This window comes from Dipodomys merriami, unplaced genomic scaffold (genome assembly GCF_024711535.1).
Source record: "Dipodomys merriami isolate MVZ:Mamm:240054 unplaced genomic scaffold, mDipMer1.0.p SCAF_2, whole genome shotgun sequence".
Taxonomy (NCBI): domain Eukaryota; kingdom Metazoa; phylum Chordata; class Mammalia; order Rodentia; family Heteromyidae; genus Dipodomys; species Dipodomys merriami.
This window is the reverse complement of record NW_027203381.1, coordinates 48,180,907-48,199,991: the sequence shown is the minus strand read 5'-3', so window position 1 is coordinate 48,199,991 and position 19,085 is coordinate 48,180,907. Positions and strand designations below refer to the sequence as shown.

Genomic DNA, 19,085 nt, shown 5'->3' with positions numbered 1-19,085 from the left:
TGTTCCACACAATAGTATCTGTATAGTTGATATACAGAGGGATTACAGTTACAAGAATCAGGTACAATCAGTACAATTCTTTTTGAACCATGTCTGCTCTTCTCCCAATCTTTTCTTTCTGTCCCAACCCATAAGATATCCACTTCATTTTTCACATAATATCTAGTGAGTATCACTGTTGTATTTGTATTTATGTGCCCTCTTGTTTCCTTTTCTTGGAGTTCATTTCTCAGAATATTATTTTATATAATCATCTGTCCATAGCTTTGGAGCCTTTGTCCCTCAGTGGATGAATAGATTAAGAACGTGTGTGTGAGTGTGTGATTGTGTGTGTGTGTGTGTGTGTGTGTGTGTGTGTGTGTGTGTGTGTGTGTGTGTAAAGTGGGAATTATATCATCCATCAGAAAGAATGATATTGTAAGGAAATGGAAAGACTTGGAAAAACATTATATTAAGTGAAGTAAGCTAGAGCCAAAGAAACATGGACTAGATGGTTTCCCTCATTTGTGACAACTAGAATGTGTTTATAAATCTGCAAGTAAACATACTGAATGACTAAAATAAGTAACACTGGGATATGATAAACTATATAGGATCTTAGTCATTAACATACAGAGGTCAACATGCAAAGGAGTGGTGTACAACAATATTTTTAATATAGGAAAATGGGGTACAGAGCCTAACTGCTTTAAAAGAATATAAAGTATTTCATTCCTATGAAAGGATACAATGGATTGGCCTTTAAAATGTAGAACTAAAGGATTGGAAAGTTGGCTCAGCGGTAGAGTGCTTGCCTTGCAAGCATGAGGCTCTGGGTTTGATTTCTCAGCATCACATAAGCAGAAAAAGCCGGAAATGGCTCTGTGCTCAAGTAGTAGGGCACTAGCCTTGAGCTGAAGAGCTGAGGAACAGCACCCAAGCCCAGAGTTCAGCCCCCATGAACGACAATAAAAAATATAGTACTAAGTAGAAGGAAATAGTAGACACAACATATCCATGGTTAATATCTGCTCCTGAATGAACCATAGATAGAACATATTCAAGAAAAAAAAACTGAGCTTACACTGAATATTCAGATACTTTTCCCTTTTTTCCCTGTCCTTTTTTAATCCCTTATATAGTGCTTATACTGCATTTGATATTATAATTAATCTAGAGAGGCCTAAAGTATATGGGATATGTGCACAGGTCATATGCAAATACGGGGCCAGTTTTTATAGCATCTCATGTTTTGGTACCTATGGGAAGACCTGAATCACTCATAAATATCAAGGGACAACTATACAGAGCAATTTATACAGTTAGATAGTATTTATTAGAATTTACAGAAGACGAACTTCATGTTTTGGCTTTTTATGAATGTGTACTGATTATGGGAAACAGTATGCATGCACATATGCACATACATTTACAGTGCTTGATTGGCCTGCACAGTATATTTATTGGTAAAAGTCAGTTTTACCTCTCATGACAAAGTAGAAAAACCATTCCCTGCTCTCCTTGAGAGAGCTGGGGGGCCAGCCGGGGCAATGAGGGAGATGGAGGTTTGAGCTAGCTTTCTCACTTTCATAATCCCAGTGAGGGTTTTGAGCATAAATCCAAGTATGCAAAGATACAAAGGGAGCAGGGAACACTCAACTGCTGGAGACAAAGGTTATCTTTCCAAGGGTGAGTGGGAAGGGGCATACCATGCCCTTTGTCATTACAATGCTTATAGTCTGACTGTACCAAGCCAAGATTAGGGCTTCTCCCTACTCAAATCTGGAGCAATAGGGTTGCTAGGGATTCTACCTGCAAACCAATACCCTTCAGATTAAAAGACTGTTCCATTTAACCCAGCTATTACCTGCTGCTGTTGCCACATGGGTCTAGAACCTGCAACTGGAGAGGTGCAAGAGACAGCTGACCACTGGGGGGGGGCTGTGGGGAGTGAGGAGACACGGCCTTAGCAATTGCACTAGCTTGATTGCTTATCTACCTATCTATCTCTCTATCTCTCTATCTATCTATAATGGCCATTATTAAAAGAGTTGTTCACATTACTATTTTATTTGCTGAATTCATGGCTTCAAATGCTTGTTCAGCTTGCCTACTTGGCCAAGGTTAAATAATCTAATTTATTTCTGCCTAAGTTAGATTAAAACCTTATCTTCCAGATTTCACACTACTTTTATAAATGAGTATATTTCTCACCTATCCTACTGCTTTTAGTTTTTGATATTTAAAAATTATTTTCAATTTTTATTATCTTTAAGTAGTAGTTCAAAGGAGATGATATTTAACAAAACAGTTTGTGAATATAATATACCTTGAGTGATGTCACCCTTTTCATCATTCTCCCCATGCCTCTCTACTCACTCCTTCATTCTTTTCTTAATTTTGTAGGATATACATTAGATTGTGTCTGCATTTTCCTCCTTTTTTCCTCTTCTTTTGTCTACCCCTTTCCCCTTGACCCCACCCTAACCCCTTTTGAGTACCCTCTTCCTAATGTTTTATTTTGCTGAACTTTGATTTTAGTTTTTTAAGGAACTTTGATTTTAGCTTTATAAGATCTCTTTTGAATCTACCACTTTCAGTTCATACATTTGTATATACTTGCATACCACTCAACATACTTCTGAGTTATGTAAGCTAAACCAAGCTTCCACATATAAAAGAAAACAGAGATCTACTGTCTCTCTGGGTCTGACTACTTCACTTAACATAATCAGCTCAGATGCCCCTAGATGGACAAATGGATCAAGAAAATGTGCTATACATGTGCAATGGAATGTTACACATTCATTGGAAAGAATGATATAACATTTGTAAAGAAATGAACTGGAAAAAATGTTAAGTAAAGAAAGTGTGTTTGTAAAAGTCAAGGAAGAGACCATGTATGGGGCCTGAAAGCAGTTTAGGTAGGTGTTTTATATTTGGCAGATCCCAGTCCTGTTTGGGAGCAATACTGTTTGAAATTGTAAGAAAAGAAAAAAATACAACTAGGTAACAGTGACAGAAACATATTTAACTTAGAAATGAAATGAACCAATTCCCAGTGTAAACACTGAATGAAAATTCAAAGATCATGGCAACAAACCATGCTTGAAACAATGTTCAAGAATACCAAAGAATTCTGTACTCCCTACTCCTGATTCTTACATTGAGAGATACTTTCATACACATAAATCATGACATTTATGTATGAAGTATATAATTTTAGACTTTTGGACTGGTAAACTAATTCTCAGGGATTTGTTATGAAATGTATGTCCCCTGAGTTTTGATCCCTTCTGTTAATCTATTATGTAAAAGCCCTCCCTCCTCCACCCAGTAATTACACCAATATTTAGCAGAAGAGAACACTTACTACATGGATGACCTAACACCTTCACTTCATCAATTGCAAGGTAGCCTTGATGTCCAGACGTAACCACTTCAAAAATTACCTGAAAAATTAAGAAAGATTTACATTATTCACTTATTTTCTCAGACTTTTACTAGGTATCTACCAGAAGACACATAATTTCACTCCTTGCTTCCTTTGTTTTTACCCACTATTAATGGAGTGATTTCCTAACACTACCACTTGATGTTATGGGTTCTAGGCTACAGAGATAAATAAGACCCTCAATATTAACAACAGGGAGACTAAAGAGTAGAGGGTAGGTCACACAAGAACAGACTAAAGGACTCACCTAAACAACCTGAGGGAAACAAGGGTAAGGGCAGATATTTGAAAAGAAAAGAACTGGAGTTATTTATAAGGGGCATAAACTCTTTCTAGACTACACAACACTCTGTTCTAATAGTCTAACAATAAAACATAACACACATGAGAGTGAGAGGAGGCTCCATAGAAAAATAGCCATTGCAAAAACTTTGTCCTGTTCAAGTTTAATACTTTTTTGTTTTCACTGATGATATAAAAGAAAGAGATGCTTGGATAGTCCTGAGATGAGACCATGGTAATTTTTCATGACTAATTCTATAAGAGGACAATGAAGGCATAAAAAATTAAATTTCATAAAGTATGTGTGGCTCACATTTGTAATCCTAGCTACTCAGGAGGTTGAGATCTGAGGACTATAGTTTGCAGACAGCCAAGGGCAAACAAATTTAAAATAACTTGAGATGTGGCTCAAGTGGCAGAACACAAGTCTTGAGCAGAAAAGCCAAATGAGAGTACAAAGCCCTGAGTTCAAGCTCTAGTACCAGCACACATGCATGTGTATGCACACACGTATCCACATGTGTGTACATGCGCGCGTGCGCACACACACACACACACACACACACACACACACACACACACACACACACACAGATAAATTTCAAGGGTAAGGATAGAAAATGCATTCAAGACACCCAGGGCCTTGTAAAATGGCTATAGACTACAAATATTGGAAACAGGAAACAGAAATTTAGTAGTGTCTGCAGGGATCTGAAAGTTGCTCTTATACAAACAACCTCAGCTAAGGGGGAGAAAGCTGACATCACTACTACCACTACTACCTGGCGGCACTGCCCCTCTGGCTATAAACATGGTTTTTGATCTGAGTGAAGTGGTATGCTTCATGGCTCAAACCCATAATCCTAGCTATATTTGGGAAACATAATTAAGAGGGGATTATGGTTCAGTGCCAGCTTGAATATAAAAAATTAACCAGGTTCTATCTCATTTGGTGGCTGGGCATAGGGTTACACACTGTTATTCCCAGAAACATGTAGAAGAATCACAACCTAGGCTAGCTTATGCATAAAGAGAAATACTTCCTTGAAAATTGACAAGAGGAAAAGGGACTGGAGGCATGGCTCAAGTAATAGAACACCTGCCTAGCAACTGTGAGTCTATCCTTTCAATTCCCAGTACCTCTAAAAACAACAACAACAACAACAAGGCCCATCTTAAATAGATCTTTTAAGACCAGATTTCGGGACACCATTGCCCCATTGTAGGTTTCATTGTCAAAAACTTATCAGCTACTGAGTTTTCCATTCCTTTCTAGGCAATGTCCATAGCAGGAAAGCTTAAAAAAACAAATAGCCTATATCTCTTTTATCAAGTAAGGGATTTGTCTATTTAAAGTGTGAGTATTACCCTCATGAAGTATAATAGTTCTATGCAGGACCAAGAGGGAGTCACAAGGAAGTCTGAAAATCCTGGCATCTAGGTCCAGAAAATTTGACGTCAGAGAAAACAATAATACAAGAACATCAGTGGTACCACTAGAAAAAGAAAACAGAAAGGTACGGGACACTGACTTGCCAATATGTCATTCTTGCTTTTATCAAATAAAACAGGATATATTGAAAATCTTCTATATTAGAATTAAGGCTTGGGTTTCTTTTTTTTTTTTATTTTTGACGATTGTGGGGCCTGAATTCTGGGCCTGGGTGCTGTCCCTTAGCTCTTCAGCTCAAGGCTAGTGCTCTACCACTTGAGCCACAGTGCCACTTCCAGCTTTTTTTCTTTTTGCTTTATGTGGTGCTGAGGAATCGAACCCAGGGACTCAGGCATGCAAGGCAAGTGCTCTACCACTGAGCCACCTTCCTAGCCCCCCCATGTTCATTTATTTATGCTTTGGCTTCATTTGCTTTCAGACAGCATCGAAGGTTACTAGTTGCCACAGACTGTCTGGCCTAACAGCCAGAAATATTTACCATCTAGTCTCTGCTTGGCTCTCCAACACATTGTCATTGTTTTGGTTAACAAGAAAGTACATGTCAAAAGCAATGTTTTGTAAAAGCCAGACACAATATGCCTGGCAATCCACACATGAGGCTCATATTATTCCAGTAATGACAGGGAGACAACTCTGCCTCTGGCCTGACCAGTGATTTATCATTAGAATGATATACCACATAAGGTATTTTAAATGCCCATAAGGTTTGTAGTGTAATTGCCATTTAAAAAATAATGCAAAATATTTATTCAACATGCCAAAATAAAATTATAGAAACTATTTTTTAGAATGTAAAATACTATGTAAAACAACACAAAATCAATTCACTTAAAATTCAAGTCTTCCATAAGACAGACGAAAAATAACTGAGGATTTGTAACACCTTAGTATTAAAATCTGGCCCTCAGATATCCTTTTATATCATATTCCCTGGAATTTGCTAGATTTGGGCTAAATGTTTTCATTTGCTTCTTAACCAAATAAACACATTTTGGGGGAAAATACCTTCTTTTAGACTAAGCAACATTACATTTTTATTTGTAAATAGTTCTGGCTATATAAGACAGACACACAGAATTGCTCTTATTCTGGAATAATTTTTGCCACATCACAGTATGTAATTTTACAGCACCTTAGCTTAACAAAGAATATGGATGGTCTTCATTAACCATGGATTTTTATACTAGTGAATTTTCCTACTCCCTGTGTAACCCCATGTCTTACCAAGTTTCTTATGGTCATTTTTGGACATGCACAGAGAAATAAAACATCTGAATTATTTGATGCAATTGCTCTTAGCTGAGGTAAGAAAGGCAATATCTGTCTCCTTGTTTCAGCTTCCATGTGGTAAAAATGTACCCCTATTGTGGCCTACTTAGTCCTACAACTCCTCATGTTATGTGCTTTTCATTAGGGATTCTGCAGGTTGAAATAGTCCCAATGGCACTGCTTAATTACTGTGCAGTGTTCTCTCTTAAGTGCAAGAGGCTATGTTATGCCCTACCAAGAAAACACATGGGTCATATAAGCTTTATTCAGGCATAAGGTATAGTCTTGTTGGGCATGGTTTAATGTTTATCAACTGACTGCATAAATTATATAAGGCATTTTAACATGGAAATACACATAAAAGAAGGTCGTGAATTGATGAGTTGACAAAATCATAGTGACTATAGAGAGACACATGGGAACCTGTACCACATTTCCCATTTAGTTTCCAAGAATTCAATCCACTGTGGATGGCAGATATTTGAAAAATAACCAAGTCTGCACTGAACATGTATAAACATTTTTGTGATTGTCATTATTCCCAAATAGTATAACAACTATTAACAACTAGTAAATAGTATAACAACTATTTACAAAGCATTTATGTTATTTTAGGAATTATAAATTATCTGACATAACTTGAAATACAAAGGAAGCTACACATGCATTATATGCATATAATATGGCATTTTATATAAATGGATTTGCACCCTTATATGTAAAGGAATACGGGATAGAGAGAATCAAAATTTATTCCATCCTTCATCTAATAACATCTCAGGAGACAAATGCTGTACCCTCTTAGCCTTTGGAGATTTTGGGCAAAGCCACTCTATGTGTGATAGGAAACAATTGGCTAAGCCACTGACTGGGCTATCATTTGCTCCTAAATCATCCTCCTGAAAGCTGGCTGACAGGAAGCTCTTTTCAGGTTCCTGCCAAAGGGGGAAGGGAAGAAGTTGAACACTGCAGCGTCCTGATCCTCTCTGCTTCAGTGAAGAGCGAAATTAGCTTTCCATGCTATCACTTCCCTTGTATACAGGAGCACAAGGAAGGGATTTTCTTACCATTGCACATGCTTGCCAAGGAAAATATGTTAGCAGAAGTCATTTGTAATTTTTCTAGAACACAGAGGATTAAAAGGTAGGTGTCTCTTCTGCAGATTACCTACAAGATCCTCTCTGGTTTTGATTTAAATAAAAATCAAGGGTAGTCCTTGCCCATTTTCATAAATTTTCTGTTGCTTTTGTCAGATGAGTTAAATAAAAAATAGAAACACAGTAAAAAGATTGGCATATTAAAAAGTTAAAGCAAAAAAAATTCCCATTAAGAAATCAGGACATTTCCAACATACTGTCTTGTGAGTTTCACTGTTGCATTGGTTCCCCCTTTGTCCTTTGTATCACCATTCTGTTGTTCCCCTTCCCTTCCCTAATTCAGATAAACATATATAGAATACCCAGGGTACCAAAATCAGATACAGTGACAACAGGGGATAAACCATAGGGGGAAAAACTCAAAAGAAAAAAAATCACATAGTATATTAAGAACAACAACAACAAAGAAAAACCTCTTTTGTCCATGTCTTGGAGTTCATTTCACTTAGCATCATTTTATATGGTAATCTGTACATAGCTTTTGAGCTATTCTGCACATCTGCTAAAGACAAAGGGGAATCCAATACAACAGCGATACTCACAGACAATATGTTAGAAATGATCTGTACAACTTAGGGGTAGATTGGAGAGGGTCAGAGGGAGGTGGTAACAAGTTCAACAAGAATTGTACTTATGGGGCTGGAAAGGTGGCTCAGTGTTAGAGTGCTTGCCTTGCATGCATGAAGCCCTGGGTTCGATTCCTCAGCACCACATAAGCAAAAAGAAAAAAAAGCCAGAATTGGCGCTATGGCTCAAGTGGTAGTGCGCTAGCCTTGAGCTGAAGACATCAAACTGACAAGAAAACAATAGAGTTTTTATCAGTGCTCTGTCGTGACCATCACAATCTATCTACCTATCTACCTATCTATCTATCTATCTGAATGCTGAGGACCTATAATAAGGCTTTACTCATACTAGACTATTTCTGTACCACTGAGATACAGTTCAAGCAACCTAGCAGCACAGGATACTTTTTCCAAATAGATCATATTTTAGGAAATGAATCAAGCCTTAACTAATATAACAAAATTAAGATAACAGCAAGATAAACTACAGAAAACATAGAAACTCATAGAGACTAAATGATATACTTCTGATTAATCAGTGTGCCACACTGTAAAGCTGGGGGGGGGGGGAGGAAAAGATATCCCTAGAAGGATACAGGTGGACCCATTGCAACAATGAGATGTACAAGTCGTTATGTAGAAAACGAACTTTACAATTTTCGTGGGGGGGGCAGAGAGGATTGCGGGGGAGGATGGGAAGGGATGGGAAGGGGAAACAAAGGAGAAGGCTACAATGCTTGATAAGAAATGTACTCATTGGGAGGCTGGGGGGAGGATGGGAAGGAATGAGAAGGGGAAACAAAGGAGGAGGCTACAATGCTTGATAAGAAATGTACTCATTATCTTGCCCATATAATTGTAACTTCTTTGTACAGTATTTTCACAATAAAAAAATTCAAAGATGATCCAAAAAAAAGAAATGTACTCATTATCTTGCCCATGTAATTGTAACTCCTCTGTACAGTATTTTCACATTAAAAAAAATAAAAAAAAGATATCCCTAGAAGTAAATGAGAATAAAAATGCATCATCTAAAACCTATGGGATACAATAAAATATATCAAAGTGGGAAGCTTATAGCTGTTAAATGCCTATTTTTTTAAAAAAAATCTAAGACATATCAAATAAGTAAATTAAAGATACACCTCAAGATCTAAAGAGAGCAAGCCCAAGTCAATCTCAAAGTTATATTATTTTAAAGAATAAACAAAATTGATAGACTGATAGCCAAATTAGTAAAAATAAAGAGAAGATTTAAATAAATGGGGAGAAAACAGTCAACATCTTTACCCATCAGAGAAACAAATCAAAACAATATCAAGAGTCTACCTCCACCCAGTCAGAATGGCTATCATCAAGAAAGCAGCAAAGAATGGTAGAAAGAATGAAAGCAAAATGAAACTCTTATTCACTACTAGTGGGAATCAATATGGAAGTATTAAAAATAGGCTGATGCTAGTGGCTGATACTTGCAATCCTAGCTATTTGGGAGGCTGAAAGCAGAAGGACTGAAGTTCAAGGCTAGTCCAGGCAAAAACTTTGCAAGATCCAGTCTTTTAAAAAACCAGCAAAAACTTGCCTAGAAGAGAGGTCAAGTTTGAGTTTCCACATTCAAATCCCAGTATTAAAAAAGAACTTAAAATACCAACTCTCTTATAATCCATCTATCTCACCTCTGGGTATACACCTACAAAAACTAAACTTAGAAACTTACCTTGACATATAGAACTCCATATTACCATGCTTGTAACACCTCTATTTATAACTGCCAAGTTCTGGAATCAGCTTCCATGACTATCCACAGAAGAATTAAGAAAATGTTGTTTATATACAAGGGACTGCGACTTAGCCATTAAAAAGAATGAAACTATGTCATTTGCTGAAAGATGGATAGACTGAAGATCATCATATTAAGTGAAAGAAGCATTTGTTTCTAACGCATTTATAAGATTATTTCTTTTTGCTTTGTATGTCTCTCCCCCACAGTATAACCCCTCCTTTCACTGTATTTGATGTCGGTATAATTTGTGGAGGGGAAGGGGAAAAACAAGTCGTTTAAATAAGGATACAGGTGGACCCATTGCAACAATGAGAAGTACAAGTTGTCATGTAGGAAAAGAACTTTACAACTTTGGTGGGGAGGGGGGATTGGGTGGGGGGAGGGGGAAGGCTGGGAAGGGATGGGAAGGGGAAACAAAGGAGGAGGCTGCAATGCTTGATAAGAAATGTACTCATTATCTTGCCCATGTAATTGTAACCCCTCTGTACAGTATTTTCATAATAAAATATAAAAAAAACAAAAACAAAAACAAAACAAAGATGTGTTTTCTTACACAGGGGAAAGAACTATAAAGAGCAAGATTAAACTTGTAGGTGGAAGGTAGGGAAGAGAGGCTAAAGAGCAATAAAGTGGTAAATACAATCAAAGATTACCATATACATGTACAGAAATATGATGAAATCCCTTACTACATAAAATGGAATGTATACCTCTAATATTTGAAAACAAAAGTAAACATTGTTAGGGATAGTTCTAATAAGCAAGCAACAGCAGCCCACCTAGAGGCGTAAGAATGTAAACAACAGAAAAGGTGCGTATCCTTGAACATCAAATAGTAAGTACAATCTGAAAATGAAATTTAGAGATGTGGCAAGTTAAAAAAAATGAAAAAAGCAAAATGTGGTCCTTGAGCATAAAAAAGACCATAATACAAACTGTTCAACCTCCTGGATGCAGCTGTAAGTCAATAGCAGAATGACAACCTCAAATGTCTCCACCGGTTTCTTAAAACAGATTGTTTATCTTTTTTAAGCTCAAAATGCATAGTACAAGAGCAGCTGTTTTAGACTCATTTTCTTGTTAGAGAAAGAGAGTTATACATCATTGTCATATCAAATTCCCCAGGTCATCTGAAAGGCAGGAAGCAATTCAATAAAGGCCACAGGCACGGAATTTATGGAATCAAGGTAAGTGCTATTTCTCAGTGGTGCATACCAGTATTTCCCAAGTTTATTCCAGGAACACTGGACTAAAGACATGCTTTGAAAAAGCCTAAATTCGTGCCAGATTTTAGCTGGGCACCCACACCTACCATATGATTCTCCTAGAGACTCAAAAATATACACAGGCCCTAAGAAGACCTGTAGGTCAAGAATTATCAATGTGTCTTCCCATTTGGCCAATGAATATCTCCTACTACTCCCTGGAATTTCAAATCAGAAAACAGTTACCTACTACATTTTAAAACACTGTCTCTAGGCAGCAAATGTATGCAGGCTGTCATTCACTGGGGCCATACACAGCTTCTTGATAAAATAAGAGAGCCGAAAGCAAATACAGCAAAGAAACCTAGCCAGCTGTGCATGGAACAAAGATTGAAACTAAACCTGAAGAAGCTGGGGAAGATCAAGCCATTCCGATTCCCTCAACTCCTCATTTACCAGCAAAGCTGTCAGCCTGGTAAAGGGCAAATCTTGGTTTAGCCTCTCCCTACCCTCAAGTACAAGCTCTTTTGTGTTCTCCCTGCACAAAGAATTTAGAGCATGGCCCAGCTGGAATCTACTTCTAATCTTCTCCCAGGGCATTTTGACATATCTGAGAAATTTGTTTTAAGAAGGAGGCTCCAGTGAGCCAACAGTTCCTCATTTGATGACTCTATCTGTACATTTGTTAGTCACTGCCCACCCTCTTCAGGTTCCCTTTATTGCAGTGCTTGGGCAAGGAGATTCCCAGGCTACCTATGCATTTTTCTCTTTACAAAGCAATCTGCAAGTACTCTGCCTTTCTGGACTCTTAAGTAAACTCAGAACCATTGTTTACAGTGAGAAAGCTGGACTACATGAGATTTTTGAAGGGGCTGCATACATGATTAGCAAGAACACATACAAAAAAACTCAATCAATGATCCATTGGCTTCAGAAGCAACTGAAACATGGGGGCAGGAGAGAAGAGAAGTGGAAGAGGAATCAAAGCAGACAACTACTTCTTGTTATCAGTACAATAAAGCATGAAGGTGAATGTGAAAGGAAAAGATTCCTCTTCAAATGGCAAGAAGTCTACGTCTAAACCGAAAGAAGCAAATACTACAGGACAGGCTATAACTCCCTTCCTTACTGCTTCTGAATCCAATAGGGAATGTAAGAGGAGCAACAATAGGACAAACATTAATTGAAGAATCAACTCTGTGGTAGTCACCAAATATGGGACAATTTATGTGTTAAAGAGCCCTGATTAACCAGCAATTAGCTGTATTCCATGCAGGTTACCATTGTGATCTGTACCTGCAGAATGTTTCTTTGCCATAAATGGTAGAGAAGGCTGTGCAAGATGGTTTCATTGTGATGAAAAAAAAAAGATTCAAAACTCTGTAAATGCTTTAAAAAGATCCCAGGAGGAGAAAGACTATGATAAACAAAACCTGCACAAGAACTACAAAGTTTAACAAAGACACAAGAAGCAGTTGTATCTGATTTGATTGAAAAATTTCTGCAATGCATCAGTTGCAAAGCTTACATTTTGCCTCCCATGAGAAATGGATGCTCTTAACAGAGGGTACAGGATAAAAGGAAATCTCAGAGTCCCATGTAGAGGTTCCTGACTGTGTACTTAGAACTCCCCTTCCTCAGCCTGTAGCCACACAATCTGTGCAAGTGAATTCTAGGGATGAAACCTCACCAGTTGCTCTTTGTGGACAAAGGTATAGATGCTTTCTGATAAAAAGAAAGTAGATTATTTTGCTTCATCCACTTTCACAAAAGGACTTGCTTGGTCTTGAGTACCTTCTTATCTAACACCTCGGACATACCATTTAAAGCATTTATGAAGGGTCTTCTCAGGGAGGCAGTGCTCAGCGATTAGCTATTTCCTTTTTGACAGTCTCCCACAAACGTTAATGGTATCTCAACAGACTGCTATAATTTATTGAGATGCTACAATATTCCAAATGCATTTTCCTTTGATCCACCCATACTGAAAGGTCATTATACATAGACAACAATTAGGAAAGTAAGGCTCATAAAATTTAAATCATTTATCAAGGATCATAAACAAGCAGAGATGATACTCAAATCCAAATTTGTCCTGTCAATACATGTGCTCGTCTACAGTATTTAATGTTGTCCATTACAATATTATGTAAAATGCCTCCAAAATATTTTATTTATCCATGTAAACTCATGCCAAAAGTTCTTTCTTGCTAGATACCAATAGCTCATACCTATATTTCTAAATACACAAAAAGCTGAGCTCTAGAGGATTGTGCTTTAAAGCCAGCTTAAGTAGAGAAGTCTGTAATATTAAATCTGCAATTAACTAGAAAAACAGCTGGACTAGAGGTATGGCTCAACTGGTAGAATACCAGCCCTGAACAAGTAGCTATGTAAGAGCATGAGGCCCTGAAGTCAAGCTTCTATACTATAAAAGTAAGATTTTATTATGAGCTGGGATGCAGATCTGTGAGAGAGAACACACTTAGCATACACAAGTCTGGGTGCAATCCTCAGTGCTATAAATCATATAAGCAGTAACTACCTGTACAACTATATACTAGTATAGAGCCTATTCTATAGAAATAAAGTACTATATGGCTATCTTTTAACATTCTAATATTTCAAGTATATGATATTAATTTTTGAAATCTGTATGATACATTCTGCAGCTGATATAATCAATAAAAGTTGTGTAGAGGAGAAGATGAAGTTTAGAGTCATTCAAGAATATTGCCTCATTCTTAATAAAGATCTAGAAACACAACAAATCAAAGAAAGGTTGGACAAATGGGATTGCATGAAACTGCAGAGCTTCTGCATGGCAAAGGACATAGCTAGCAAATCAATAGAAAGCCCACGGATTGGGAGAAGATCTTCACTAGCCAAACAATGGACAAGGCCCTCATATCTAAAAGATACTTAGAACTCAAAAAATTAAATCCCCCAAAAACAAATCCTCAAAGAAACAACTGCCCAATAAATAAGTGGGCTAAATACTTGAAGAGAAACTTCTCTGAAGAGGAAAGAAGGATGGCCAATAGACACATGAAGAAATGCTCAACTTCTCTAGCCATAAAACAAATGCAAAACAAAACAACATTGAGATTCCACCTCACATCAGCTAGAATAGCTACAATCAAGAACTCTCATACCAACAGACACTGGAGGGGATGTGGCCAAAAGGGAACCCTACTGCATTGTTGGTGGGAGTCTAAACTTGTTCAACCACTTTGGGAAGCAGTATGGAGGGTCCTCATAAGAATTCTCCTATGACCCAGAAATCCCACTTTTTGGGCATTTACCCAAACAATCATAAACAAGACCATACTAAAGCTACCAGCACAACTATGTTTATCACAGGATTTTCACCATAGTTAAGATATGGAACTAACCCAGATGCCCCTCAGTAGATGAATGGATCACGAAAATGTGACACACACACACACACACACACACACACACACACACACACACACACACACACACACACACACACACACACACACACACACACACACACACACACACACACACACACACACACACACACTGGAATTCTATGCCTCCATCAGGAAGAATGACATTGCCCCATTTGTTAGGAAATGGAAAGACTTGGAAAAAATCATATTAAGTGAAGTAAGCCAGGACCAAAAAAAAATAGGTCTCATGGTTTCCCTTATCTGCAATAACTAGAATATGTCTAGAAAAAGCAGAAAAGGTCAAAAGCCACGTACATATGACCATATAACATGATGCTAAAAAAAGTGAACACCAAGATAGGGACACAAAAGGTTTTATCTTTGTTGCTGTTGTTTTTAATGTACTTAGAATGTACTATGTGATTTTTTTTTGTTTCTTTTGTATGTTCTTCCCCCCACAGTATAACTCCTGTTTTCACTACAGTTGATTCAGGTGCCCTATTTACATTTTTCTAATTTGGAGAGGGGAAGAGAAATAACAATGCTGAAATAAGGATACAGGTTGACCCACTGTAACTTCAGGGAGGGAAGGGAACAGTTGGAGAGGTGGGGAGGAAAGGGATGGTAGGGGAAAAACAAAGGAGGGGGTAAAAAGGTTCAATAGAAAATGTACTCATCACCTTTCTCGTGTAACTGTAACCCCTCTGTACAGTATCTTTACAATAAAAAATGCGTATTTAAAAAAGAATATTGCCTCATTTAAATATCTATATACTGTTACATTTTCTTCAGCTTTTAGGTTCAGAGACAGTTGATCTATATCCTAAGAACACAACGTTTGTATACTTTAATGTACCATAGTCTTTCCCCCGTCCCCCAATAATAACACACACACACACACACACACACACACACACACACACACACACACACACACACACACACACACACACAAAACACCAGGATTTTAAAATAATTTTGGAATTAGAAATATTGATAGTCAACAAATCATATTCACACCCTCAGCCAACTATAACAACTCTTTATACCAAAGTATTTATGGAAAATTGAATCTAAAATAGATGGAAGCTGGGTGCCACTATAACACATCTTTTATCCTAGCTAAGCTACTCAGGAGATTGAGATCTAAGGATCTCTATTCAAAGCCTGCCTAGGCACGAAAATCCATGAGATCCTAATCTCCAATTTACCACCAAAAAACCAGAAGCAGAGCTGTGGCTCATTTACTAGAGCTCTTGTCTTAAGTGAAAAAACTAAAGGAAAGTAACCATGCTCTGAGTTCAAACCTCAATACCAGCAGCACACACACAAAGTAGATGGGAGAAAATGGGAAAAGGTGACATTGATCAAGAGAAATTATACTTATAAACTGATTTGTTGAATTGAAAACATTTATGTAATCAAAGATAATTTAAAAACGATACACTGAACTTACAAACTGATGTGCTGGATCGAAATCCCTTTGTACAATGACTTAAAGATAAATATGAATGAATGAATTTAGTTGGGTCAGTGTATCAGGTGAAAATAGTTACCTCCTTTGTAAGGGTGTAGTGGCTTAAAAGCCTGGATTTAATCTATAGCCCATTGAAAGTCTGTCATTGGCTGTATCCAACAGCTGGTTATCCTGGCTCTTATCTGATAACAAGCTGTCCAGTTGACATCTTATTTCAATTAATACAGCTGTGTTTTTCATCCCAAGGAGAAACATAACTCAGATCTTATATGGGATTTTAAAGCCTACAACTAAGCATTTGGCCTATTTCCTATTGATATCTCTCTTGTATCATTTATGATGTACCATTTATGACTTCAGGGTGTATATTTCACTCCAGCAAAAAAATTAGAAAATATGAATAAGTACTATGCTCACTATCCATTTCATCTTCAGGCTGAGGTGTGCCTCAGGCAAGTCCCCAGTACCAAAACCCAAAAACAAAGTGCTAGGTAGAGTGTTCATGAATTAAGAAGAGGATTTACAGTTGATCAAAATACTATTTTATAAATGTACCTTAGCAGTTTCATAAAAACATGAAAACATTGTATATGAATTTGTACAGGGGCTGGGAAGTTGGCTCAGTGGTAGAGCGCTTGCCTTGCATGCCTGAGGCCCTGGGTTCGATTCCTCAGCACCACATAAGCAAAGAAAAAAAAAAAGAAAAAAGAAAAAAGCCGGAAGTGGCGCTGTGGCTCAAGTGGTAGAGCGCTAGCCTTGAGCTAAAGAGCTGAGCAGGCCCCACGACTGAACCCAAAAACAAACAAACAAAAAAAAAAAAGAGTTTTTACAAATTTACTTTTAAACTCAAAGTATGAAATGATTTGCCATGAATCAGTCAGTGCTATGAACTGAATGTGCTTATTACTCTCCAAATTAATATTGAAAGCCTAATTCTCATTGTGATGCTACCACATGGGTAGGAACTGTGGCAGGGGATTGGATGAGGTGAAAGAATTAATGGCTCCTAAGGAGAGGCAAGAGATAGCTTGTTCTCTGCCTCCAATTTTCCACTCATAGAAGAAGAAAGTAAGAAGACAGCGATTTACAAACAAATAAGAAAGGCTTCACCAAGTTTTGGCCATGGATTCCCCATAGTCCATAAATGTGTAAAGTACATATCTATTTTTTAAGAAAGCTTGTATATGGTATTCTGTTACTATAACCCAGCAACCTAAGAACCAGTGAAGCAATAAACTTCACAAAAATTGAAAGGTATGAGAGTAAAGGTCTAATTAAATTTGGTAAATCATGCATCAACTCAGTACTATGAGACATCACAGTGGCAAAGAGGAGGGCTCTGCAGTTAGGATCAGGCACAGAATTCAGAATTCTTATGGGCACTGTGGCTCAAGAGACAGAATGCTACCCTTGAGCAAAAGAGCTCAGGGACAGTGCCAGGCCCTGAGTTCAAGCCACATGACTAACAAAAACCCAAAAGAAAAGTGAGAATTCATTGATAACCACCTACATGTGGAACCATCTTACTTTCAATTTGGTTTTATCATTGCTTCTTAAAGTCAGGTCATCTAAGACTTAATGAAACCATTCCCTGAATGTACTGGACTGACAGAAGTAGGAATGTAAAAGTGAACCAGAAATTCAAGATCTCGGTTGCAACCAAAGTCAGTCTGAACCACTGCATCAAAAGGTATCCAAAGCAGACACTCCAAAGGTTCATATAGACATAACTCAAGCCAAAGAGAAGGAAACCTGAGAAAAGATAAGCAGGACATACTTAAGCCTATTGTCTAAGAGTATATTGTGTGAGCCTCAGCTGAGAGTTAGTCTAGGATCTATTCCAGGAGTCAGAGTGAGCATCTGAGGCATTTCCTAACCTGAGAAGACTTCCATCTGATTAAGATAGAAAGCATGGAAAAAACCCTCCTGGAGCCTTGCAAGGCAAAAACTCCTGCATGTACAGTGGTTTAGTCCTATGAAGAAAACTTTGCCATGCAGGCAATACTTTTAAATTATTCTATTGATAGCTTAAAAAAATGTTTATGTTAAAGGAGGATTTTCTCAGGTTCCTTGGGTTGGATTGTACCTGTAATCAAGGCTACTTAGGTGGTAGAGACTGGGAAGATAACAATTCAAAGCCAGCCTATGAGACATGGTATAGAGACTTCCATCTCAACAAAAAAGCTGAGAGTGAAAGTATGTGCCTATCATCCTACTACAAAGTGAGGCTTAAATTGAAGAATCATGATCTAGTTTGGCCTAGACAAAAATGTGAGACTATTAAAAAATAACTAAAGCCAAAATGGCTGAGGAATAAATAGTAAAGCAGTTATTTAGCAAGCCCTAAGTTCAAAACTTATGGAAGAAGGAAGGAAGAAAGGAAGGAAGGAAGGAAGGAAGGAAGGAAGGAAGGAAGGAAGGAAGGAAGGAAGGAAGGAAGGAAGGAAGGAAGGAAGGAAGGAAGGAAGGAAGGAAGGAAGGAAGGAAGGAAGGAAGGAAGGAAGGAAGGAAGGAAGGAAGGAAGGAAGGGCATTTTCCTACCGGCGGGGAAAAAAATTCTTTTGTTTCAGCAATACAAATTGTGCCTGTATGCTGGGAAAATGTACACTGTAAAAATGACAGAAAAAACTATTCAGAAAACTTTTTATTCCACTAACTAGAGAGATATCACTTTTTATATATTTATCTTAGGTATATTTGGTCTTTTATATATATTAAATATTAATAGATACATTACTGTATGTATTACATATTTTAATATGTATTAACATATATTCTTAAATTACATATATACATATTTAAGGATGGAATTTAAGATAATGCTTTATACCTTTCATATCCATTTATGAAAATAAACTTAATTATATCACTAATTAATCTTCCATAATATTACTAATATTTACAAAGGGAATTTTTTTTCTTTCTTTTTCTTTTTCTTTTCTTTTCTTTTCTTTTTTTTTTTTTTTTTGTTGGTCATGGGGCTTGAACTCTGGCTTGGGCGCTGTCCCTGAGCTCTTCAGCTCAAGGCAAGGGCTCTACCA

General features: G+C 37.4%; 1 protein-coding gene across 12 annotated transcripts in view; it reads right to left on the bottom strand.

The window, feature by feature from the left end:
* Window positions 1-19,085, bottom strand: part of Ptprm (protein tyrosine phosphatase receptor type M) — an 832,110-nt gene that overhangs the window by 486,918 nt on the left and 326,107 nt on the right. For all 12 annotated transcript variants that reach the window (XM_070029553.1, XM_070029556.1, XM_070029555.1 and 9 more), the window contains exon 4: window positions 3,353-3,431. In XM_070029553.1, coding sequence (XP_069885654.1) covers window positions 3,353-3,431 — 79 coding nt within the window. The remainder of the gene's footprint in view (window positions 1-3,352; window positions 3,432-19,085) is intronic.